This window comes from Mesoplodon bidens, assembly GCF_964165515.1.
Source record: "Mesoplodon bidens genome assembly, chromosome: 3".
Classification (NCBI taxonomy): Eukaryota; Metazoa; Chordata; class Mammalia; order Artiodactyla; family Ziphiidae; genus Mesoplodon; species Mesoplodon bidens.
Genome location: NC_138178.1, coordinates 92488841 through 92516292, shown reverse-complemented (window position 1 = coordinate 92516292; position 27452 = coordinate 92488841). Strand labels below are relative to the sequence as shown.

The window sequence follows — 27452 nt, the reverse complement described above, 5'->3', positions numbered from 1 at the left end:
CTGCACAGTACTCTCACTATATGTGCCATAATAGTTTTATCCATTCCCTCTTATTAGGCATTTAAGTTTCTGTTCTACTTTGGTAGCTATTAAAATGTAAAACATACATCTTAATGATTTAGCAATTCATAAGATGTATTCAATGTGTACAATAATAAATAAGAGCAAATACTTACAAAGCACTAATTGTAATGTGAGGCACTGTTTCAAATACTTTAAGTTATGTTACCTCATTTAATCCTTCCAACAATCCTATAAGGCAGGTACTATTATTATCTCTATTTTTCAGATGAAGAATCTGAGGCCTAGAGATGGTAAGAGGCTTATCTAATGATTCATCTAGGAATTAACCGGGCCGGGATTTAACCCAGATGATCTGACTTCACAGGCCATGCCGTGTAATACTGCCTCGCTATCCATGCAAGAAGCTCCCTGAAATATCATATATCATCCAACAAACTGGAAATAACTTAAATGGTTATCATCAGTATACATGAAATTACATAATACAGTATAGTATGCAGTTTTTAAAAGGTGGGTCTCAGCTAGGTGTGGTACTTACTACTTTTTAGGAGGCGTTCAGCAACATGTGGGTAAAGTTAACTTTTTGGTTATCATAAGGACTAGGGGGCACTACTGGACTTCAGTGGATGAAGGGCCAGAGATGCTAAATGCCCTGCAATTCATCAGGCATAAGAAAGAACTGCTGCCCAAATGCCAAGAATGAGGAATGCTAAGCTTGGTTTTTTTGTTTTTTTAAAAATTATTATTTATTTATTTATTTGGCTGCCCCGGGTCTTAGTTGCGGCATCCGGGCTCTTAGTTGCAGCATGCAGGATCTAGTTTCCTGACCAGGGATTGAACCCAGGCCACCTCATTGCAAGCACGTTGTCTTAACTACTGGACCACCAGGGAAGTCCCTGAGCTTGTTTCATACGTAAGAACATACATGTACAGATTTCCAAGACATAATATTAAATGAAAATGGGAAACTGAAGAATGATACATGCATAATAACATTTATGCAAATAAAACAAAAGGCTGAATGACACTATATAATTTCTATGGTTACATATATTTGTATCTAATAGCACAGTAAAAATTCTTATAAGATATACATAAAACTTATAACCAGAGTATCTCTGAGGAAGGGCAGAAAGGGGTGCAGGATTTGGGCCAGTACTCAAATGGAACTTGAGCTTTATCTCTAACATTTGATTTTTAAAAGGAAAATGTGTTAATATAACTGTAATTAAAATTTTAAATGTAAATGTAAATGTAATTTGTAAATGTAAATTTGTAAATGTAATGTAAATGAAAAATGTAATTACCTTTAAAACACGTAAGAGAATATATTTGTGACTCTGGGATAGGAAAAGCCTTCTTAAGATACAAAAAGTTAAAACTCGAAAAGACTGACAAATCTGTCTTTATCAACACTGAAAACTTTGCTATGGCTAAAATTTCATAATTAATGTTAAATAAACAGGGACAACATATGGGAAACATGAAACAAACTTTAATATCCATAATTTTAAAGGACTTCTAGAAATCAGTAAGATAAAAGTAAAGCATCCAATAGAGATGGGCAAAGGATAATAAGAGGCAATTCTCAGAAGACAATTTAACAGGCTAGTGAATAATTATAAGAAAAGATGCTCAACCTAGTACTAACTAATCAGGGAATTTCAGAAGGGCACAAATTTATAATTTTGATTATACCAAATATTTTCAAGTACTGATAATTTTAAGTATTGGTGAGAATGAAAGAAACAGGAACTCTTCATACACTGCTGGGAGTAGAAATTGGTGAAACTACTTTGGAGGGCAATGTGGCAGTATCTATTAAAATTTTAAATAATTATGACCCAGCCCTTTCGTTTATTAGATTCCACCCTTGAGAAGTACTTACAGGATTGTGCAAGGGGGAACATACAAAAATGTTCTGACACGTTGTTTGTAATATGGGAAAATTGGGAAACAAGGGAAAAACAACTTAAATGTCCAAAATCTGATAAATAAAATATTATATATATCCATACTATGGAATACTATGCAGCAGTCATAAAGAATGATGTAGAATCTACACTAAAGGTCTATCTGTATTGACATGAAAAGATTTAAAAGACACTGAATGAAAAAGCAACCCACAGAACAAAAAAGGATGGTAAAATTTTAAAAAGCACTAAAACACACAAAACAAGACTCATTATTATTCACGTACACGTTTACAAATGCATAGAAAGACACCTAGAACCACAGTTATTATCACAATGGTTATCTGTGGAGAAAGATCAGAAATGCAGAGGACGGTCAAAGGAGACTTACTGTGTTATGTGAATTGTTTTCAGTGAGAACACATACACAATTTTATGTGTACAATCAATCAGGCAATAAAAATATATTATGAAAGCACTAGGGCCATTAATTCTGAGTATTTCTGCTTACATCCTCTTGTTTGAATAAATATACAGTAGTCTCTTGTTCATTACTTTCTAAATGTTATATTGTTCATAGGTAATATCAAGAGGGTTGGGACTTCTGCTTGTTGTTTAAAGTTTTGTATTAGTTTCTAGGGGTTTTTTTGTTTTTTTTTTCTGTACACGGGCCTCTCACTGTTGTGGCCTCTCCCATTGCGGAGCACAGGCTCCGGACGCGCAGGCTCAGCAGCCATGGCTCACGGGCCCAGCCGCTCCGCGGCATGTGGGATCCTCCCAGACCGGGGCACGAACCCATGTCCCCTGCATCGCCAGGTAGACCCTCAACCACTGCGCCAACAGGGAAGCCCTAGTTTCTAGTTTTATTACTGTTGTCATCCCAGGATAGTTTACCATCATAATTTTAATCTTTAAGATATAGAGTCAGTATTCTTTGTGGTTCTTTGTTAGCATACTCAGCTTCAGGATTACAGACATATTATGTAAAGTACAATGTTTACTGTCTACTGTTATTGCAGAAGCACAATTTCCTAAAAGTATCCACAACACATTGTTTTAAGGAGCAGTGAAAGCTTGTTTTTAAAAATAAGCATAGAAGGGATTTTCAATACTTTAAATTGGAATGCTTTTCAAAGAACCATTATTTTGTCTCCTCCCTTTTCTCACTGTATCTAAATAACAGCCCACAGAACACTACTCTCAGAAAGTTAACAGATTTCCCCAAGAGCACAGCATAGTCTCATAGTCAGAAAACGAGGTTTACTAATTCCCATTCCAATGTGCTCTCCATGACTAAAACTATAGGCGTTGCCTTCTTTCTTTTTTAGAAAAAAGGAAAAATTAACGTGGACCATCTTTTTCAAGTGAAGGGTTTTTTTTCAATCTGTAATAGCAGCATTTTTACCAGAACTCATAAAAATGATGTGGAATATATGAACTGATACATAAATGTGTACCTAAAGAAGTCCGCATGTACAAGATAACAGGAGCTGATTTCTATCTTTGCTGTTTCCATCGTCATGCCTTTTTGTGCATAAAGGTTCCCGACTAACTTCACTGTGCACTTGAACAGTTTATCAACATAAAATTACATCCAGTAAGAGGCTTCACTGTGCCCTTGCTAGCTTAAAAATAGTGTAATTTCTCTTACTTTGAAATATATTTTGAAAAAATATTATTTAAAGTGAACATGTAATTTTTCCTACAAGAAACTGGGTTGCTAATTTTTAGTTTTGCTTTATTTTACCTCTCTTCCTCCATAATGGAGTCTTCTTTCCCAGACATTTCTGACGTACTGTCATACATGAGTTTGTGAGTTTCAATAAAGTTCTTCTGTAAGGCGGACATCTGAGCCATGATCTTCTGGCGATGCAGCCTAGCAGCTTCAGCTTTTCTTTTTCGTTCTGCTTTTTCTTTATCATGAGTAATCTGGGTATTAAAAGACCAGAAAAATTAGGTAAGATCCATTGTGAAAATTTACATATACTGTTCAGTCAGGCAAAATTTCGTAGAGTAAACTCAGATTCAATCTGATGACTCAAAATTAACATACAGGCTCCATCACATCTTACAATTAATTGTTCCATTGGTTACTTCAATAATTTAACTTACTAAAAAAATTTTTTTAACTTAAAATGCCAAGTATCTTAAATATATAATAAACTGCTTTGTATATTCAAAGCAGGTATATTAAGAAACAAAATTAAATGAAACAATAATTTTGAATCATTTGTCAATCATTTAACCACTGACATTTAATCAATTTAAAGCCAACTTGATGATGTCTAACAGTTACTACTAAACACATTGCTAAGAATGAGAACTTTAACAACATTACTGAAATGTACTGGTGTATTTTTATTTATTTTAACTTCAGTCCGGTGGTTTAATTTTAGGAAAGATAGTTAATAACCACAAGTAATAATATTCTAATAATTTTGAGATTAGAATCATCAAAACCTGATTTGTTATATTATGGAAATTCATAACTTAAACATTACTGCGTTTCATTAAATCTTAGATGCACCATAATCTTGTGTTCCACTAAGAATGCTGCTGATTAAATAATAAGAAGGCATGGATTATAAGACATATTCTTATTTCAGACATTAAAATATTTCAAAAATTAATAAAATATGGTATTTTCAACAGCGCTGCACCGAATGTCAATTTCCTCTACTTTTGTGAAATACATATATTATATTGGATAACTATGTATGTCAACTACCACTAATCCCTGTGGTACAGAAACACAATGAACAATAGTAGACATCTTATATACCTTACAATAAACAGGTTCCTTCTCACAAAAAGAAGCAGCTCCCTTATACCAGTAAAGTTCAAAGACAGAGATGAACGTCATCATCATTATAATGTTATTACCTCATCATTTTTAATAGATTCTGATCCTGATGTAGTTGCTACAATTAAACAAGATTTTTCTCTTAATCGCTTCACGGTGTCAAACATCTGTGAAAAACAGATGAAATGTTTAAAAAAGATTTGGTTAGATTGATCAGCAACAGAAAAATTCACTCAACGGATTTTGTCATCATGTCTCCAAATGTCTTTAACTTAAACTTAAGCTATTTAAATATATTTATACACACACACACACACACACACACACACACACACACAAGAAATACCTGCAAATACATAATAAATAGCAATCCAGCTAAGAAGAAGGTTGGAGATAGCAAAAATCAGCTGAATCAGTCTGCAGGGGTGAGCATACCTCTGCTTTTGCTATGGAAAAATTTTTTTTTAATTTAAAATAACATTTTTAGTGCAGAGACATATAAAGACAAAGATACAATATGGAAAGTGATACCTTTTCTTCCTGATGCCAGTCCCTCTCCCCAAAATCAACTAAATTAAAGATAATTAGTATTTCTTTGCAGGAAAAAAATCAGAATATATATTTCTTTATATTTACATATATTCTCATAAAAGCCGATCCTACTATATATATGCTGTTTCCTACTTTCCTTTTTCACTTCATCATTTATCTTTATAGGTGTTTGCAAAACAGCTTATACAGATCTATCTCACTCTTTTTTTGTCTGAGTTTTATGGTTTTATTGACACAAATACAACGTGCACATGAGCTGTGTACTCATTTTCTTCACTGCACAACCTGGCACAAGGATTGTTGACTCTGGTGGCCAGCTGGGCTGCTCTCTCCACAATGGGTTTACAGTTCTTGGAGGAGACATTGTGAGCAGTCTCAGTAGAGTATGATTTGTTGCACAGCAGCACTTCAAGCTCCTCGATGTTGTGAACTAGGAACTTCCGGAAGCCACTGGGCAGCATGTGCTTTGTTTTCTTCTTGCTCCCATCAAGATCTGGCCCTTGAATCTTCTGAGCACCCTACTGTCAATACCTCTGGGTTTCTGCCAGTTACACTTAATTTTGACATACTGGCCTGACTGGTGCTAGATGAACTTCTTGGTCCTCTTTTTGACAATCTTGGGCTTCATGAGGGTGGCCATGATGCCAAGTAGGAGACAGCCGCCACCTCCGCAGGCAGTGCCAAGGAAGAGCTATCTCATTCTTTTTAACAACATCAAGATTTCAGAAATAGGAGAGCACATCCATAAAACTTGTAGTATTTATATTTTGAAAGAGCCTCAGTCTCATGCGGAAAAAACTCCCACAAGAAACTTAAAACAAAACTTTATATTAACCATTTAGATAAAATATCTAATGTTTATAAGAACAGATATTTGTGATTTTTATATATTTTGACAATGGACTTCGGTATTGTAATGGAAAAATGAACTTTCAGGACCAGATCTCCAATTTATAACACCAGGTCCATAGGATATAAATGTTGGACTAAATGATGGTTCAATTGACTTTTTTAAAATTGTGGTATCATTGGTTTATAACATTATACAAGTTTCATGTGTACAATGTTGTATTTCTACATCTCTATACACTACAGCATGCACACCACCAAAAACTTAGTTTCCATCCATTATGATACAGTTGACCCCCCTTAGCCCATTTCACTCTCCCCCTACTCCCTTCCCTCTGGTAATCACTATTCTGTTCTCTGTATCTATATGCTTGATTTTGTTTGGTTGGATCTGTTCATTTATTCAATTTAACTAATTTAATATTCCACATATGAGTGAAATCTATAGAATAGTTATCTACTTTACTTCTTTTATTTGTTTTTGTTTTATATTTTAAAATGATTATATTGGTAGGTTTAAGAAAAATAGTAAATATTCATGAAATCTACTTCAAGAGAAATCTTGATAACATCATTATCTTACAGTTACATATCAAATTATATCACACTTGTTTAAGGAGTGTCTCTGATTAAGTAATAAAAAGGACTAACTGCTTGAAGTACAAATCAGTACAAAGATCCCCAATTGATGTAACTACCCTATATTCTAATTATCAAAATAATATCTAGCTGATAACATAAAAATATTTTCATAAATACAGTGAGAAGAAGCTCCATAACCTTGGCTTCATGTTTCCATTTGGAGGATTTTCCATTAAAGTAACATTCTTAACCTCTCTCCCTACCCCTCATTCACTCCTCCCCAAAGGCACTGCCATCCACCCAATAGTTCAAACTCCAAATTAGGAGTCATTTTGATTTCTTCCATCTAATGTATCAGCAATTTCGATAGCTCCTACTATCACATTATACGTGAATCAGTCCAGCTTCTTGCCATCTGCTTTCTAGCTGAGGTCATGCTCATTTCTCACCAGGATTACTGCGATAATCTTCTAATGGTTACCCTGTGTTTACTCCTGTCCCTATAATACATTTATCCCTGACCTGTAAGGTCCTATATGACCTGGCCCCAGCTGTGCCTCTGACCTTGCTGCCTACCTTTCTCTCCCTCCCCCATTATGTTCCAGTCACACTAGCCTTTCTGGCCTCCTTAGAGCTTTTGCACTGCCATTCCCTCATTCTGGAGTACTTTTCCAGATTCTTGTAAGACTGGCTCCATGTCATTCAGTTCCAGTGTTACCACCTAAAAGAGGCCTTTTCTGATTACCCACCTAAAGTTACCCCTACTCATGTACTGAATTATTCTGATAATTTTTTTGTTTATTGTCTGTAGCTCAATGTTTGCAACATGATAGCAAGCACCTTATCTGTCTTTTTCAGAGTCTAGAAATGAGCATGGCACATAAGCAGGTACCCAATACATATTTACTGAATAATGAAACGAATAAATGTTCATTTATTAAAAAAAGCCCTCACTAAAACACAGGGAAAATAGGATTACTAACATGAAAAATTATGAGTGATCATGAAGGTCAGTAGTAAATGATTTTACAATTAGAGGATATTATGGTTTAATCTTAAAGGCAAGCAGAGGATTCCTAAATATTTAAACCAAGATATGATCAGTTTATTTTTCAGTTTTACCTGGAGTATCCATGTAATCATGTCCTTCTGGCCTTCTAATTGGGGAATTCCCTTGAGTTTTTCTAAAAGCATTTGTATATTCTGAGCATTCATGGCTGAACTTCCCAATCCTTTTTTAAAACACAAAAATTATATATCATGAACATATATCTTCATAATTATGTATAAATTATAATTTATAGTTAATGTTATTCACATTGATAACCAAAGTTTGCAGTCAATCCCTTAACTACATTAATTTTTCAATGGAAGAATCCACAATTACATGAAGTATTAAGTACTAAATTAAAGAACTTGAAAAACCAGAATTACTTTAGGTCTCTCTTGTACATGTTCCACTGGGGCTGCTAAGTGAAAACTACCCTTAATGATATATCTTTTGCCTTCCCTCTACTTGGCTCACTGTCTAAAAGTACTTACTGAGAACCAAAGCTCCCAAAAATACGGAAGTGGGAGCTGTCATATCCATAAACTGAATAGGTTTATGATGTAGTCAAGAATCTAAAAAATAGTGTTTAAATAGAAAATGAGATGCTTTTGTCTTATTGATCTTATAAATCAATGTTCCTAGAATGTGCTCTGAAAAAACTGTCTTAATCACGTAGCGTTTAATAAAAATCTAATCTAAACCTATCCTGCTCTTCCACATTGAAAATGGTTCAAAACAAACACATTATCATCCACTCAGACTTCCGCAATCATTTTAAATTCAGGAACATTAATATCTTCCATAGATGGGTAGCGTAAACATTATGGTTGAGATAGCAGCAAATATTTGATAATACTGAGACAAGGAATGAAAGTAAGAAACCATCAATGTATGCAGCGCCCCCAAAAGGGGGGTGAGATCATGCAGTAAAAGAACTGCCGTGGGGATTAAAAAACATACCTGCATTATTGAAAACGTTAAAAACTAAAAATGCTACGAAAAGACTTAAAACAATTTCAGAGTTTTCCGTCTTAAGGACTAGCAGATTAAAATTCTATCAGAGCTAAACTTTCTGTTACAAATTGGCAAATAGCTGAAACTGTGTTGAAAATGATACTAAAACATACTTGAGGCCTTATGGTAAAAGTCAAATGTCACTTCTTCTTCGGGAGATTTTTGAAGCTGTTGCTTTTCTTCTAGTAAGCCCAATGCCAGAATATGAAATGCCTGAAAAAGGAAAGTAGGACAAGATCCTTAAAACTGTGCTTCTTCAGGTAAATACATTTTAAATGGAGGTATAAAAATAAGCAATCTGATAGGTAAAAATGTGCAAAGCGGGGGCTTCCCTGGTGGCGCAGTGGTTGAGAGTCCGCCTGCCGATGCAGTGGACACGGGTTCATGCCCCGGTCCGGGAAGATCCCACATGCCGCGGAGCGGCTGGGCCTGTGAGCCATGGCTGCTGAGCCTGTGCGTCCGGAGCCTGTACTCCGCAATGGGAGAGGCCACAGCAGTGAGAGGCCCGCGTACCGCAAAAAAAAAAAAAAAAATGTGCAAAGGTTATGAACAAGCAGTTCACAGAAAAAGAAATATACACATATGAAAAATGTTCAACCTTGGGAGTTGCCTGGTAGCCTAGTGGTTAGGATTCTGGGCTTCCACTGCCGTGGCCTGGGTTCAATCCCTGGTCGGGGAAGTTCCTGCAAGCCACATGGCGCAGCCAAAAAAAAAGCGTTCAAGCTCACTTAAAATTAAAGAAATGTGAGTGAAACAAGATCATCTATTTTTCACCTATTAAAATGGCAAAAATTTTAGAGCTTAGTAAAATACAGAGCTGGCAAAGGTGTTAGGAAGCAGGCACTCTTCACCACACTGGTAATGGGAAAGTAAATCAGTATAACATTTTTGGAGGCCAATTAGACAATATCTATCAAAAATGTAAAGGTACAGACCTAGTGCTAGGAATTAGTGTAACAGTCACTCACTTAAGTGTACAAAGGTATTTGTACAACAATGTTCATTTTAGTGTTCTTTGTTATACAAAGAACTAAAAACAACCTAAATGTCTATTAACAGGAGATAGTTAAATGCATCATAGATGTCCATATAATGGAATATGCAGCTATAAGCATGAGGTAGGCCTATATGCACTAATGTGGAATGACTTTCAGAAGATACAAACCTTTAGGCAGGGCGATGGGAGGCAGGGAGAGAAATTTTAACTTTTGATTTCAAATATATCTCTATGGGTTGAAATTTTTACTGCATTTATTTACTGCTGTTGTAAAAAAAAAAGTGAGATACACATAGAGTATGATAGCATTTAGAGCCTCCAGACCAATAACAGCCAAGGAAATTTAGTTAGGCAGGTGATAAATAAATATCCAATTACAGCTACCAAAGGTGACATTATTAAGTAACTTATCCATAACAGTATGAAGAAAAAAATAGCTGCTTCCATTTAATGAGCTAATTCTCATAACAACTCTATGAAATAATTATATTTAAACCCATTTTAGCAATGGGGAAATTACTCTTTGCTCCTTAAATGGCAAGTGCGGTAACCCAAGTGGGATAAATTCAAGCCTAGACCTGTCTTCAAATCTTTATTATACTGTCTCCTGATAATACAATGTGAAATAAAAATATAGAAAACTATGATACAATAATGACATGCCAATTTATTATTAGCAGGAACAACCCTTTTTAAAATTTTTTTTTTTAATGTAAATGATTCCCAAGAGTAAGGATCCTAAAAACTTGAGAATGTGTCACAAGGAAATCTGTGCCACATCTAAGCTGTTTTCAATGACCCTTAGGTCTCAGGTGCTCTAGTTGTGGTTCTGACTGAAGCCAGAAAGTTAAGACTACTGATCTTCTCCAGACCCCCAAGAACTCTATGAAGTAGAGAAAGTATTTGAAATAGAGAAAATATTTTCGGTATACACACCATTTGGAGCATCCCTTCAGTCCACAAGTTAGAATCTGGGTCTACTGCCTGCTCAAATATGGTCCTGAGAATGTACATCATGATATCACAATTGAGAAGGTTAACTGCTTTGCTGAAAGCAGGGCAGAATTCAGGAGGAGGAGGTGGTGGTAATGCTAAAGTGGGTAGGAGATCAATGTCAGAAGAGACAAACGGGTACAATTTTATTTGGGTTATCCTTTATGCTAAATTGCAAATGTCAGAATCATATATTACACGCAAAACAGCACATGATCTTTGTTACCTTTAAAGCACTGAAAACATCAATGTCAAGGGAAATATAAGTCACTATGTAAGTCACCCAAAATAAACTCCATTTGTTATAAATTTAAAATTCTATCACCACTGATGTAGGCTATATCTTAATATGTGAGCAAGAAACAAAGGGTTCTTTGCACTTCCATTAGTTGCCCACTCTCAAAAAACAACAAAAACAAAACACTATATGCTTTGCTGATACAAAATCACAGCATATAGTCAAACTGAGTCAATTCAGTATTTCATTTTTTACCTTCATCTTTGTTTTCCTGTTTTCTCCTTTTCTTCTGCATATGTTCAGCCTATATATATTAAAAAAAAGTCTATCTTAAAATACACCACTTGACAAGCATGAAACAAATGGGGTACTTTGAAGCAGGCAGGAAAGATTCACAAACCTACCAAAATACTTTATATATTGAAATATGTATTCAAATGCTACCTTATTCCAGAAACAAAATGGTTGTTCTAGGGAAAGCCACTGCAAAATAGATAGGTAATAATCCTCATCACTAATTTAGTCCCCATTCTTTCAGTCAACAGTATTTACCTAGTGTCTATTATATACAGGGCATTGTACGACAAACTGGAAATTATTCATTTTATAAGGACAAAGCCAGACATTACCTTAACTAAGTGATCTAACTTAACATCAACCCTTAATGGGACAAACAGACATTACATGTGCCTACTGATGTGATGCAATATATCACTTATGTAGTATTCTTGCCCTAAGATGTTTAACTTGAATCTACTCACAAGAATACAATCAGACATATCCAGAATATAGGATATTCTAAAAGACAACTAGCCTATACTCTACAGAAATGTCAATGTTATGAAAGACAAAAAAAGGCAAAAAGATTATTCCAAATTAAAGGAGACTATAGCAACATGACACCAAATGAAGTGCATGATCCTTGATTGAATCCTCCTACCCCTAACACAACTATAAAGAAAAGTTTTGGTATAATCAGGAAAATCTGAATACTTCCTACAAACTAGATAACATTATTGATTCAATTTTAATTTCTTGGGTAAGATAATGAGCTCTAATAATGAAAACCAGTATGAAATTACAGAAAAAACAGGTAATTTTCTATGGAGTTGGAAAGCATAAAGCATTTTAGGTTTATTTACTGAAGAGGATAACTTTTCCTACCTTGCTATGCTGTGTTTTGGAGTAATGATAAAAGTACATATTGAAGTCTTTCAATGATTCATCTTTCAGCTCATAAACTCCATGGCCTGATACACCTGGTTTCCTAAAAAGATAGAAAATATAGAGGTGAACTGCAGTGCTCTTGAAGTATAGAGTAAGACAAAATAAGAACCTAAAAATTAATCTAAAAGTCAAAATCAAGAGAAGAAAACAACTTTATCTCATTCAACTTGCTTAAACTGAAATGACAAATTTCATTTCAAGAGTAAAACTAAAAACCTACACTGTAAGCTCAAAGTCCTGGTAACAGCTAAGCTGTGTTTCATAATTATGAAATTTAAACAAATCTGAAGAAGTTTATTTTATACTATGTAGATCTGACCCCATACCCTACCTAAATCCCTAAGGCTTCAGCAGCTAAAAACAAAGCCTGTTCAAGATTTCCTGTTCAACTACAGCTTGCATTGTCTAAGGCCAAATATAAAATGGTAGTAAGATATCATATCTGTAGAAAATTGAATTATAAATGAAAATATAGTGGTGAATCCTCTACAGAGAACTATAAGGAAAAGCATTGAGGCCAAAAGGAGCACACCATATTTGTTCTGCACATTAAACAGCTTTTGGTTTCTATCAAAGTAAGTGAAATATTTTATTGAACAATATTAGAGCATGAAAAGCTACATTCCATTTTTAAGGTTATTTGAAACTAGCAATTTATCTATAAATACATTACTATAACAGTAGAAATTCATTACCAGTATCAATTTTTAATTTCAAGAATTAATCCACTTAAAACCTTATTTCCATTTTTTTGTATTTCAAAGAATCAAAGGATTGCAAAATAATGTTTTAATCCTAGCAAAGTCTAAAATTAGAATATAAAAATTTAATAGAATAAATGAAGTCATGGCTTAGAATTGATGGGAAAGAGACTATCGAAAGGTTTCTTTGCTTACTTAAGTCACCTAATATCACAAATGGACATTTCTCATTCACTTGACAAAAATACTCATTTCTTCATCATACAGGTACTAAGTGCCTACAGTGTGCCCCTTGTTCTCACCCATTCTGTCTGTACTTTGTTTTTGTCCTTGGGAGTTCAGGAAAGAACTTCAGAGCTTCTACAAAGTATCCGAAATACAAGAACAAAGATTGGTCTAACTTTCAGAATAAGCATAAATATTAAGTACTTACTTAAATGTGGCCACTTTGTTTATGACATTCTCTAAGCCAGTTTCATTATTTTCCTGTTGAAACAATATTTTTGTCATTTTTACCTTCATGTAATGACTTTATCTTCTCTTACTGTGAACTGAAATACACTTTCAATAGCATTCTTGAGTGTTTTATAAACAATAAAAAAAGATCAATTTCCAATATTTAAAAATTAGGTCTAAGACCAATTAGCTTTGTTTTTTTTTTTTTTTTTTCTTTTTGCGGTATGTGGGCCTCTCACTGCTGTGGCCTCTCCCGTTGCGGAGCACAGGCTCCGGACGCGCAGGCTCAGCAGCCATGGCTCACGGGCCCAGCCGCTCCGCGGCATATGGGATCCTCCCAGACCAGGGCACGAACCTGTATCCCCTGCATCGGCAGGCGGACTCTCAACCACTGCGCCACCAGGGAGGCCCTTAGCTTTGTTTTGAGGGACCAATTTCTTAACAGAGGTAAGATGTATGTATAAACTGCTTAAGGAAGAAATTTAATCTAAGTTTGCCCTCATATATATATATACACATACAACCAGTAATTCAAAGAAATTATTTTCTTTGTCTAGTATGTTCATCACCTACATCATTTAAGCACATGCCCATGCTGTACTAATCCCTAAAACCAAGGTAACAAAATAAATAGGATCTACGGTAAAACACATATGTAGATGTCCAAATATATTCTGGCTTTTGCAATTATAATAATTTTATTTTTTTCTGACTGGCCTGAAGTTTTCCTTGAATTCGGAATTTTTTTGTTGTTTCTTTTTGGCCATGCCGTGCATCATGTGGGATCTTAGTTCCCCGACCAGGGATCGAACCCACGCCCCTGCAGTGGAAGCACGGAGTCCTAACCACTGGACCACCAGGGAAGTCCCAACAAGGAATTTTTTTTTTATGAAGTCATTTAAAATCAGGATAAGGACCTAGTCAATATACTAAAGCAAATTCATAGATTCCTATAGTGTTGCAAAAATTAAATTTAGCCTCCTTTAAAAATGTACTTGAGATAAGCAGTGAAAAATTAGGGCAGACACTAAAGCTTTTTTTTTTTTTGCAAAATACGGTATGTATATCATTATTGGTATGTGAAATTATTTTAGGTGGCACACAGTTATATATTTTTAAATTTTTGAATATTCATTTATCTTAACATATATTAGGAAAAAATTAATCTAGAATGTCAAACCTACTATTTCATTGTAATATTGCTTAGAAAGATGCTAAGGAAAAATGTAAGTTGATTTTAAAATGTATTAATAAGGGACTTCCCTGGTGGCACAGTGGTTAAGAATCTGCCTGTCAATGCAGGGGACATGGGTTTGATCCCTGGTCCAGGAAGATCCCCCATGCTGTGGAGCCACTAAGCCCGTACGTCACAGCTACTAAGCCTGTGAGCCACAACTACTGAGCCTGCACGCCACAACTACTGAAGCCCGTGTGCCTAGAGCCTGTGCTCCGCAACAAGAGAAGCCACCACAATGAGAAGGCTGCGCACTGCAACGAAGAGTAGCCCCCACTAGCTGCAACTAGAGAAAGCCCATGCACAGCAACAAAGACACAACACAGCCAAAAATAATAATAAATAAATAAATAAATAAACTGTATTAATAATTATAAAATTGGTAGATAGATGTGCAAATATTATGAAGGTGATATGCCAAATGGTTAAAGTTTGAGAATCAGTTAACAATGAAATTGGAAAAAGATACAGGTATGTTGGAAGAAAAATGACCAACAGTCAAAGCTTACCTCCATTCTACTTCTCTGGAAAGTCTTGATAGTACAGGTAAATCTAATCTCTTTTAAGAATCATTGTTCTAATTCAAAATTAAATCTCGGAGTGAAAAATATGACTCATAATCTTTAGGATTACTGCTTCAATATCAGCAATACTGAACATAAATATCACCTGTGTCGGCCATGAGACTGCACCCTGCAGACCTCCAGCTAGAGAACAGAGATACTAATGCAGGCTCACTCTGGGAGACATGGGAAGGCCACAAGCCTTGATTAGACTACCCAGCAGTCTAGGACAGTCCTATCTAATGTTCCTTCCCTCTTTCCTTCACCTGGAGTCAGATTTGCACCACAGTGTGATGGCTCCCCGAGCCTTTCCCAGCTTCCTCACCATTTCTCTCATAGTCATTGTTCCTAATTAAATCTTAAATCTTTTGTCTTGACATCTGCTTCTCAGAAGACCCAGACTAACACACCACCCAAATAGTCTCAGCATTTCAGGAAGTCCCCTTTTCCTCTGGAGAAAATTTACGCTAAAGTAAAACAAAAAATCAAAGAGTTTCCTGCTCTGAAATGTTTTCTAAACAGCCAGAATTTCTCTAAAATGTTTCCTAATGCCCAAAAGCCCAGAATTAAAGTTTATACCACAAAAAATTAATGGTGAGAGTTTTATATCTGAAAATGTCCTAAACAGATTTTCCTAAAACTTCGAGTGGCTTCCAATTAAAGAAAAAGAAAAAACTATCCCATCTTGAGGTGAATGGAGTAAAAAACAAAACTGGACTTACATTCTCAGGTAAATTTTTGGCAATGGCACTGTGTGGCATGGGTTCAATACAAAGCAAGTGAATAATTTCTCTCATTGTGACCTCTTCTTTGGTCACATTTCCCACTCCAGGTACATAACGCTCTCCTAATACAAAAATGAAAAGAAAAAGTAAAACAATTAATTGCTTTCCATTTAAATCTCTTCCCATCAAGAACATTGCATTAAATCAAATCTATGAGATAGTGACCAAAAATTATTTGAACATGTTCCTAAATCTGAACAAGAGTCTCTTTGCTAAAAGAGGAAGAAAAATGAAGAGATCTGAAGAACACAGGCCTTCTCTTAACTTAAACACACACACACATATACATACACATACTCACATATCATAAACAAGGCCCCTCAATTAAATTAGCATGTGTCTCTAACCCAGAAAACAAGGAAGATAGCATTGAATAAGTAGTGGCCATCATGGAACAATAGCTTTTCTTTCAAGATTTCCTCAATGTTGTCTCTACTTGTTATTTAAGAAAGAACAAAGTGAAAACTAAAAAAACAAAATACTTAAAAATATCTCTATGGGTTAAATGACAAAATAGTAATATGTATCAGGAATGGGTGGTGTTGCTAACATGCCCACATGATCAGGTTTCCATTTTTCATCTCGATAAACTGCCAAATGGGGAGAGAAAATAGCTAAATTAACTATGGGAACTTCACTGGTGTCAACAGCATCTAATCCCCAATGCTTCAAGAAGGCTTAAAATATTCGACCTTATGTCACCACTGATTTTCAATACTACAACATGAGTACAAAGTCCTGTGATATCTATAAGAGGGTTATTACGAAGACAGGAATTTTTTGCCTAAAAGATTTGATGAATTCTACAAATTAGCCAAAAAATGACATTTTGTTAATTTAATTCACTTCCAACAGACTCACTCCTCTTCAAACCCTCTAATTTTCTATTTTTTTCCACCAAAACAGTACCCTCTATAAGTTTCGTGCTAGAAAGAACCTTAGAGATCATGTAGATTACTTTCACATTTTACAAATCAAGAATTTGAGACCCTAAAAATGTAAATGGCACGCTCTTGATAGTTTATAGTGAGGTCAACTCTAGATCTTCTGATTCCTAACCCAAATCTTTTGCTACTCCTTAATGTTTTCTCCATAATATAATCAGAGATTTTACACACACACACAAACACACACACTTTTAAAAATGATGACTCCTAAAGGTAATAAACTTATACTCAGGAATGTAGCAAGTATTAACTAAAAATCAAATCACATAGAAGGAAATACCCAGTGAATTTGGGTAAACAAAATAACAGCAAAATAATAGTAGCAATAATAAAATAGTAAAATATAAAAGAGCAAAAATATATTAGCAATTTTAATATATAGTATTAATAAGCAGTATTAGAAATTCTTCATATAGTATTCCAAGAACAAACACAGAAATTCCCCTCAAGTCTTTGTAATTTAATAAAGTATGTCACCAACTTAAAAATCTTTTACACATTTTTAATTTGTCCATTTTATTCAGCAGTTTCCTATGGAATACTCTGGAGTTATTCCAGAAGAGTTAGTGCCTGGAAGATTTACATCTCACTTAGCAATGACGGTTACCACACTTCCTGCTGAGACAAGCAGCTAGCCCAGCAACTAGCTCCCTGATAAATAAATAAAATGAACCCAGGTTTTCAGATTTAGCTAATGGCTAGAATCCTCACTAGGAAATATTAATACAAAGCAGTGTCTCCTGCAGTAAAGTAAGAAACAAGAGCTAGAATGAGAAGTCAAAAACTTTACTTAGCTGGTAAGATCAACAGAGACTATAATATAGAATATACAAAAGTAGAAGTATGGCCAATATTTGCACAAAGTAACAGAATGACTTGATGAAAATATATCTTACTTAGACGAATGTTAACATTGAAATTTCATATATATATATATATACATATATATATATATATATATACACACACATAAAATTTTTAGCACTCGACATAGTTATTTTACATCTACTTTTCTAACTAGAATAATTATATCCCAGATCTCTACAAACAAGTCCAAACAATTACAAATCAGGTATTGAAAAATGAAGATGTAATAGCTGTGCTTTTTAAAAGGTGAGTTTCTAAACATATCAATCACATTAGTCACATTAATCTCTAATATTCTCTGCTGTATTTGGGAGAAGAACAAAATAACTTACAGTTCTTATTAATGTTCTCTCTAAAAAGTAACTCATGTTCTATTTCAAAACATGTTTTAATCTTACCCACAATATAGATGAGGACTTGAAGCATTTCTTCTATTAAGGTATTATATTGTTTAATCAAATCCTATAGAATTGTAAAAGAAAAAATTAGTTACTTAAGAACCAAAAACCTCCATAAATCATACATTTTTTCTGGATCAGATAGTCCATCTGATCCAGTATTTTCTTTCGGACCACAGCAACAGAGAATTATGAGGTGAATAATTCCCTTTTTTGACATCAAATTCAACAAGGTTCACAATACTTGGCACGTAGTAAGAACTCAATAACAATTGTTAAATATTATTATTGTTTTTATTATCATTATTTCCCATCTAGCCTTCAGTCAACAAAAGAATTCTAATCTTTAACTTTTCCTCTACTATTGGCTTCCTTCTTATCTGGGTTGGTGAGACAGTGTCTTCAAATAGGTAACTAACAGTTATGGTGAGAGTTCCCTTTCCTATCACACCTGTTATTTAAATACTACAGTAAATTAGATATTCATTTTCACTGAGTATAAAAACATGACAAAAATTAGCTTTGTATTTTATAGACTGTCCTTTGGTCCGTTGCAAGTGACTTCTAATTTGAAGAATAAAATAATGTAATTCATTGGGTTTCCCTGGTGGCGCAGTGGTTGAGAGTCCGCCTGCCGATGCAGGGGACACGGGTTCATGCCCCGGTCCGGGAAGATCCCACATGCCACGAAGCGGCTAGGCCCGTGAGCCATGGCCGCTGAGCCTGCACATCCGGAGCCTGTGCTCCGCAACGGGAGAGGCCCCAACAGTGAGAGGCCCGCGTACCGCAAAAAACAAAAAACAAAAAATAATAATGTAATTCATAAATTCAAAGTAGTCAAAGGTTACTTTATAAACTGGTATCAAGTATTAAAACACTGAAGACGTGACAAAACTCCAGAGACAAATTATAAACTGTAAAAAATTTATTGATAACAAATACAAGTAAAGAATTAATATCTTTACTAAATAAGGAACTTTTACAAAAAACAGGAAAAGGGTGAAGGACAGGAACAGATAATTCACTACCAAAAAGGAAAAAAAAGGTCAATAATCATGAAAACATGGTCAACCTCACTGATAATTAAAGAACTGCAAATGAAAATTAAATATCATCTTTCATGTATTAGACCAACAAAGATTAAAAATATCAGTACCATTACAGATGTACATACTGCTAGAGAGAGCTTAAATTGGAGTTACTTTTCTGAGAGCAATTTGACAATATGTATTCAGAGTCATAAGAAAGAGTATACTGTATTCTTCAGCAAATCCACTTTGAAGAATTTATCGTAACAAAATAATTAGGCAAGTGTTTAAACCTTGAGGTGCAGAGATGTTTATATGAGCAAAAAACTTGAAAAACCTCTTCAGCAATAGGGGACTAAAATATATTGCATTCATATACTGCAATACTACACAGCAATTAAAAATTATAATGTAAAAAAAAGATGAGGTTGTTGCATACTTATTTAGTGACAAGAAAAAACCTATCACAATATTTCATTAAGCACAGGAAGCATATTACAAAAATAGTACATATAAAAGATTCAATTTTTCCTTTAAAAACAAATAAGACACCAAAACTTTAAAAGTGGTCATTTCTAGGAGGCAGAGTTTCATGTGATTTTTCTTCTCCTTTTTGTTAATCTACACACAGTCATCACTCAGTATCTGCAGGGGATTGGTTCCAGGACCCCTGCAGATACCAAAATCCACAGATGCTCAAGTCCCTTATATAAAATGGCTAGTACAGTTGGGATTCTGTATCCATGGATATGGAGGGCCAACTATATTCTAATTTTTATAGAGTAAAAAGAATATATGTGTGTATATGTATGTTTTACATATGTGCCTGATTCTTGGAGATATACATAAATAAATAAAAATCTTAAATATGATTAAAATTTTTTAAATAATATTTCCTTTGGAATTAATTTACATATCAGTTTCTGTCACTTACCTGGTCTTTTATGGATATGGTCTTGTTAAAAGCATCAGCAAGTTCATACCTCTGAAGTACCAGTAATAAGAATTTGTTGGGATCCATTAAAGATGCACCAATCTGTGAAAGAAATCAAGTACCATAGTTCTCATGTATTAAATGGAGAAACATTTTGTCTCTAGTAGGACTATGAGAAAAAATTATAAGGTAAATCTGCAGAAGATAATGCAGTAGTCCCTTCTGCTTCTATGATACTATATTCATTTCAACAGTGAGAAAAATTTAAGTGAAGTTAACAATAGCTATAATATCTTCACTTATTATAAGAAACCTAGGAAGGAAGGTTAAGACAAATATCAGAAGTAATTTAAATAGGTACCTGAAGCATAATGATATCTTTATCATACATTTCTTCTCTGCACTTAACATCTTGGTAATAAAACACCTATAAAATAAAAAGTAGAACAGAAGCTAAAAGAATCATTTTAGTTCAAACAGAATTCTTAAAATTTTCTCTAAACTAGAAACCCCAAGAACTCCTTTGTGGCAAAAAATAAGCTGTAAATCTACAAATCATTTTAAGGGATTTGTGAGGATGAAGTGAGAAAATACGGCATGAAAATAATTCAGAGTTAAAAATGCTCTATACTAGTTATTACTCTCAACATGCATAACAAAAGAATTTACTTCCCTTAAGTTTAAAATGCCCACTTCAATAAAAGTAAACCAATTTCTACAATCAATCATAACACTATTTTTCTCCCAGGTGGTATCTTTACAAGCCCTGTTTCCCCACCACTTAGGAAAAGCACTTCTTATTTGCTCTACAACAGAGGGAAACAATGCCCTTAAATTAAGACTGGCGGTGGGAAGATTACATGTCCCCAAGTAATCTTCAGAAAAGACATATATTGATGGGATGGTTCCTGGTACTACTGGCTTTCACCTAATCTACCCACTTAACAGTATTAAAGGAGAAATGTCTATATGGCCACTAGAACTTTCATTTCTGAGTTTATATAAGAGAACACAAAACAAATACTCAGAAAAATCCAGGGATACAAAGTAAAACATATAAAAGAAAAAACAAGCAGAAAATGAACACATTCATAGTGTGAACAATAGGCCTTGCCATACCTGGCTAATGAGAGACAGCCCATTTCTTCGCCACATCTCAGCAACAACCTGGGCAACCAATACCAGACAACGCAAAGGATATTCCACTAGTACCTCTACTTGAAAATCCTCCTGAAACAGAGTGAGATCAATTCCATTATTTCCCAGAGGGCTTGGATGTTACGGCACTATACATTGCTCAGTTTTCTCATCTGTAAAACAGAGGGCTTGAACTAGATGACTCCAAGTCCCCATGATTCAGATTTCAATGTTTTATCATATAGACACAAAATTACTAACTGGGAATTATTCAGGTAGGTTTCAAAATATTCTTTTTCTTCCCACTCAACCAAGAGGTATTTAGAGGGGACTTCCCTGGTGGCACAGTGGTTAAGAATCTGCCTGCCAATGCAGGGGACACGGGTTTGAGCCCCAGTCCGGGAAGATCCCACATGCCATGGAGCAACTAAGCCCATGCGCCTAGAGCCTGTGCTCCGCAACAAGAGAAGCCACCGCAATGAGAAGCCCGCGCACTGCAACGAAGAGTAGCCCCCACTCACCACAACTAGAGAAAGCCCACGCGCAGCAACGAAGACCCAACACAACCAAAAATAAATAAATAAATAAATAAATAATTTTTTAAAAACAGGTATTTAGAAATAGAATATAAGCAAATCAACATTTAATAGAGTCACTTACAAAAGGCACAAATTCATGCAGTCTTGAAATAGCACCCAGCCTGCTTAAACGCACATGAAGACCTAAAGGTTAAAAAAAAAGAGAGAAAAATGAGAAAGCAATAAACCCAGCTGATTTGTTTCCTAGTTAACTCATCAAGTTTGAAAACCTGTGAGATTTAAACATACGTTTATTGAGTTTAGAAATGACATCTCAGAATGCAAACATTTGATTTCTAATTTTGAAACAGTTTTACTAACATATTTAAGATCCTACATTGTACAAGGTGTGCTTATAAATTATATAAAAACAATATTCTGCCTCTTAAGAAATTATTCTCCTCTTAACCAAGCATCAAAAGAAATAAAAACTTATAAACAACACAGTCCTACTGTATAGCACAGGGAACTGTATTCAATATCCTGTGATAAACCATAATGGTAAAGAATATGAAAAAGAATGTATATATACATATAGCTGAGTCATTTTACTGTACAGCAGAAATTAAACACAACACTGTAAATCAACTATACTTCAGTAAAATAAAAACAAATAAAAACGAATCTAGGTATTTCTTTTTATAAAAATAGAAGTGACATAAAATCATGTCAATTATACCATATATAAAAATTAACTAAAAATGTATCAAAGATCTGAACACAGGAGCTAAAACTATAAAACTCTTGGATTTGGCCATAATTTCTTGGATCACAGGCAACCAAAGGGAAAATAAATGAGACTACATCAAATTAAAAACTTTTGTGCATCAAAGGACACTATCAACAGAGTGAAAAGGCAACTCACAGAATGGGAGAAAATATCTGCAAACCATATATCTGATAAGCAGTTAATATCCAGAATATACAAAGAACTCCAATAACTCAACAAGAAAATCTGATTAAAAAATAGACAAGGACTTGAACAGACCTTTCTCCAAAGAAGATATACATAGGGCCAGTAAGCACAGGAAAAGATGCTCAGTATCACTAATCATTAAGGAAATGCAAATCAAAACCACAAGGAGATACCACTTCACACTCATTAGGATGGCTATTTAAAAAACAAAAAGTAACAAGTGTTGATGAGGATGTGAAGTAATTGGAATCCTTGTGCTCTGCTTCTGGGAATGTAAGATGGTGCAGCTGCTATGGAAAACAGTATTGTGGTTCCTCAAAAAATTAAAAAGTAGAATTACCTTATGATCCAGCAATTCCACTTTATGGGTATATACCCCAAGAATTGAAAACAAGCACTCAAGCGCATATTTGGACACCTGTGTTCATGGCAACATTATTCGACAATAGCCAAAAGATGTAAGCAACCCAAGCATCTACTGGAGGATGAATAGATAAACAAAACATGGTGTATATATATACTATGGAATATTATTCAACCTTAAAAATGAAGGAAATCTGATATATACTACAACATGGATGAACTCTGAGGACATTATGCCAAGTGAAATAATCCAGTTATAAAAGGATATGAGTATGATTTCACTTATATGAGGTACCTAGAGTAGTCATGTCATAGAGACAGAAAATCAGAGACTGTAGGGAGCAGGGAATGAGGAGTTATGTTGAATGGGCACAAATTTCAGATTGGGAAGATGAAAAGAATTCTGGATATGGATGGTGGTGATGGCTGTACAACAATGTGAATGTACTTAATGTCACTGAACTACACAATTAAAAAAATGATTAAAATGGTAAATTTTATGTTATGTATATTTTACCACAATTAAAAATATAAATATGTACACTTATACAAAGTTGTTAAAAGAAAAAGAAACTGACATGGTCGATTTACATAGAAATGCAAATCAAAGGATGATTAAAGAAAATCTATGATTTCTTTCTTTTAGTGGTGAAAGGAACAGTGACACAGTGAACACACTGGTGCAATCAGGAAGAGAAGAGGGTGAAAAAACAGCAACAAGATTTTCCTATATTTACATTTGGTTAGGCGATAAGTTACCAAGTTAGTTCTTAAGTGTATAGTATAAGGATCCATTAGTTGACCCAGATAACAAAAAGCCTAGGTAGCACCCTTAGACGTTCTGGTCACAGCTTTTTGAAGGATAGTGACAGCTTTTAACTGCAGTATCTGATCTGAATATGTCTGTCCATACTGAGAACAAAAATAGTACTGATTCTAATATGAATATCTAGAAAACAAAGCTAACAGAAACATGCAAAAACCAAATCAACACTCACCAGCAAGAGTCCTAGAGATTGGCAGATGTATGCTTACAAGATCTTCAGATACTCTGTAGGATTTAGTTTCCAAAGTATGACCACACAATTGTACTACTGTTTTGCTACTAGATTTGAAACTTGTACTGCACCTCATCACGGCTTTATGACATTCTTTATACGCCACCAGTAAGAGTTCCTCCTAAAAGGAAAATAAAAATGCAAATAAACTGACAAGTTATCTACTTTATTACATCATTCAGTAAATATTTACTAAATACAAGCACAAAATTGTTTGATGTGTTACTAGAGCTACATCAACAGGATCTGCAAACCTGTAGGAAATATTATGACAGTCAGACAGACACACATACACACACAATCAAAGTAAAAAATTGTAAGCCACGTAAATGGTATAAACTAATAACCTTAATAGGGCAAAAAAAAAAAAAAAGAATCACAAACAACTGGGAATACTTATTTGCAAAAGTAGCTTTTGAGGGGCTTCCCAGGTGGCACAGTGGTTAAGAATCCACCTGCCAATGCAGGGGACACGGCTTCAAGCCCTCGTGTAGGAAGATCCCACATGCCATGGAGCAACTAAGCCCGTGCGCCACATACTGAGCCTGTGCTCTAGAGCCCGCAAGCCACAACTACTGAGCCCACGTGCCACAACTGCTGAAGCCCACGTGTCTAGAGCCCGTGCTCTGCAACAAGAGAAGCCACTGCAATGAGAAGCCCGCGAATCTGCAATGAAGAGTAGCCACCACTCGCCGGAACTAGAGAAAGCCTGCTTGCAGCAACGAAGACCCAATGCAGCCAAAAATAAATAAATTAATTAATTTTTTTTAAAAGTAGCTTTTGAGTGGGGTTTGAAAGAATATGCAGAATTTAAGTATGGGGGGAAGATGGAGAGATGGTAGCACTGGAAGCAGAGATACAGAATAAACAAAGAGAAATAAGGGGAAGTATTACTCCTGTTCGGGCGGTGGAAAGGAATAAAAACTAGATAAATCAAAGGGTTTATGGACAGAATTAATGAGCAATTAAACTGGAAATATGCCTTGCGTTGCCATGTAAAGTTGAATATACTGATACTGTCTGAAGTGTAATAATGTAGTCAACATATTGCTTCAAGAAGAATTAGTTTAGTGGGTGTCACTGAAGGCGACAGATTGGAGACAGTAGTGTTAGAAGACGAGGAAACCAATAGAAAGTTTACTACTAAGTTAAGTGCAAGGTGATAAGGGACTCAAACTAGAGTGGGGGCAGTCAGGGCAAAAAAGAATAAACCCATAGGAAATAAGTTAGGATTATAAAATAAATTTAGGATAAGGAAGACTCAAATCTGGGTGAGTATGGCAGGGAGATGAGTCAAAGGTCACTTTTTAAGAATATTTCTCACTGATTTTATCTTGAAAAAGGGGAATTCTATAGTTAAATAAATTTCGGGAATATCTCTCTTAGAAATGAGCACATTAATTTTTTTTCTTTAAATAAATAAATTTATTTAGTTAGTTAGTTTTTGCTGCGTATGTTCTTCGTTGCTGCGTGAGGGCTTTCTCTAGCTGTGGCGAGCGGGGGCTACTCTTCATTGAGGTGCGCAGCCTCCTCATTGTAGTGGCTTATCTTGTTGCAGAGCACAGGCTCTAGGCACGTGGGCTTCAGTAGTTGCAGCACGCAGGCTCAGTAGCTGTGGCACACAGGATTAGTTCTCCACGGCATGTGGGATCTTCCCAGACCAGGGCTTGAACCCATGTCCCCTGCACTGGCAGGTGGATTCTTAACCACTGCACCACCAGGGAAGTCCTGAGAACACTGATTAATCAAAGGGTTTGAGAAGTTCAGTGGCTTAAAAAATCATGTTTGATTGTGTTCAACCTAGCATTTCCCGATCTTACATGAACATAAAACTTTTTTCCCCCTCAGAAGTCTGTTAACATCTAACACACAGAACACAGTGGCTCTCAGATTTCCTGTACGGATGAACGTATGAATCACAGCGTCACGAACAGAATAAGGGAGTCAAGAAGAAAAAATGCAAGCTGGAAGTAGAATGAAATGATGACAAATCAATTTAATATTCTCTGAGTTTGAAATACAAATGTAAGATCCAAGCAGTCATGTGTAGCACACAAACAGAAGTGATTCTATAGTTTGGGAAAGTTATCTTACGAAGTTTTAATTGGGGTGGTAGAAATAAAAGATCTGTAAGAAAAAGAAAACATTGGGGAATGTCTTATTTAGTAGGCAGAAGGAAGTGAGGGAAAAAAGGCAATCATTGATTTAAATGGGTAATCAATAAGAGAAATATTAGGATAAGTAGGTTTGTGAAAATCAGGGGAAAGAGTTTCAAAACAATTAAGGTTCTCAAAAGAATACAGTGCTACAGACATTTAAGGAAGATGGGGGACTTAGAAAAGACCTCTGAATTTGCTTACTGAATAGGTCCTTTGAAATTTTTTCAAAAAGCAGCTCCTATCAATTGATAAGGGCAGAAGCCTGGCTCTAAAGATGTTTTAGAAGCTAAAGAGTGGCGACAGTAAATGTAGATGACTTCAGGAGGTTTTGCAGATGTCAACATTAACACCACACACTTTGACCTCGTCTCCAACAATTAAGCATGCCCTTCATAAAGATGAGGGGAGCCAAAAAATATGTGCTGTGGTAGTTGCTGGACAATATTTCCTGTCCTTATTGTGCTATACAGCTGCTGTGCTAGATTAAAGTCTATTGTGTCTGTGAGCGTGACCGCCACTCTGAACCCATGACCAATGGCTGGTGGTGGAGCAGATGAGGAAAAAAGAGAGATAAAATACAGTTCATGAGGGAGCAATGACAAGTAAGGGGGCTTTTATTCTCATTGTTCTTAAGAATAGGAGCGTCCTGTGTGTTTACAGGCAGATGAATGAAAGAGTGGGAAATACCAGAGGAGACAACTGAGGAAGCAAACTCCAGGAAGAAGTAATATAGGTTGGGACCAAGAGCCTAGGTAGAGACATCACTTTTAGAAAGAGGAAAATGAAACAGACCAGTAGTGAAGATATATATAGAAACTTAGTGAATTGATTGACTATAGTGAGATATACAGAGAAACTGGAGAAGATGAAAGAATTTGACTTAGATAATGTTAATTCTCTCAGAACAGAAATAAATGAGGTCATCTTCTCAAAAGGGAGTCTGGAGTAGGATTATGTGCTTAAAGAGCATTATGGTCTAAAATTATTGCTTAAGGAGGGGACTTTGCTGGTGGTCCAGTGGTTAAGAATCAGCCTTCCAATGCAGGGGACATGGGTTCAATCCCTGGTTGGTGAACTAAGATCCC

At 35.2% G+C, this 27452-nt stretch overlaps 1 protein-coding gene and 1 pseudogene across 3 annotated transcripts in view; both read right to left on the bottom strand.

Annotated features, from left to right (window-relative positions):
* UBR1 (ubiquitin protein ligase E3 component n-recognin 1) overlaps positions 1-27452 on the bottom strand; it is a 159926-nt gene that overhangs the window by 45488 nt on the left and 86986 nt on the right. For both annotated transcript variants that reach the window (XM_081229400.1, XM_081229401.1), the window contains exons 15-29: positions 24149-24329; positions 21954-22015; positions 21276-21386; positions 20518-20583; positions 20157-20258; positions 18195-18258; positions 15920-16044; positions 13378-13430; positions 12181-12283; positions 11272-11320; positions 10722-10876; positions 8902-9001; positions 7846-7955; positions 4821-4907; positions 3685-3866 (exon numbers count right to left, since the gene is read on the bottom strand). In XM_081229400.1, the coding sequence (XP_081085526.1) occupies positions 3685-3866; positions 4821-4907; positions 7846-7955; positions 8902-9001; positions 10722-10876; positions 11272-11320; positions 12181-12283; positions 13378-13430; positions 15920-16044; positions 18195-18258; positions 20157-20258; positions 20518-20583; positions 21276-21386; positions 21954-22015; positions 24149-24329 (1550 nt within the window). The remainder of the gene's footprint in view (positions 1-3684; positions 3867-4820; positions 4908-7845; positions 7956-8901; positions 9002-10721; positions 10877-11271; positions 11321-12180; positions 12284-13377; positions 13431-15919; positions 16045-18194; positions 18259-20156; positions 20259-20517; positions 20584-21275; positions 21387-21953; positions 22016-24148; positions 24330-27452) is intronic.
* On the bottom strand, positions 5168-6184 carry LOC308613852 (large ribosomal subunit protein eL32-like; annotated as a pseudogene). Its single transcript has one exon. The product of its transcript is annotated as a large ribosomal subunit protein eL32-like (transcript).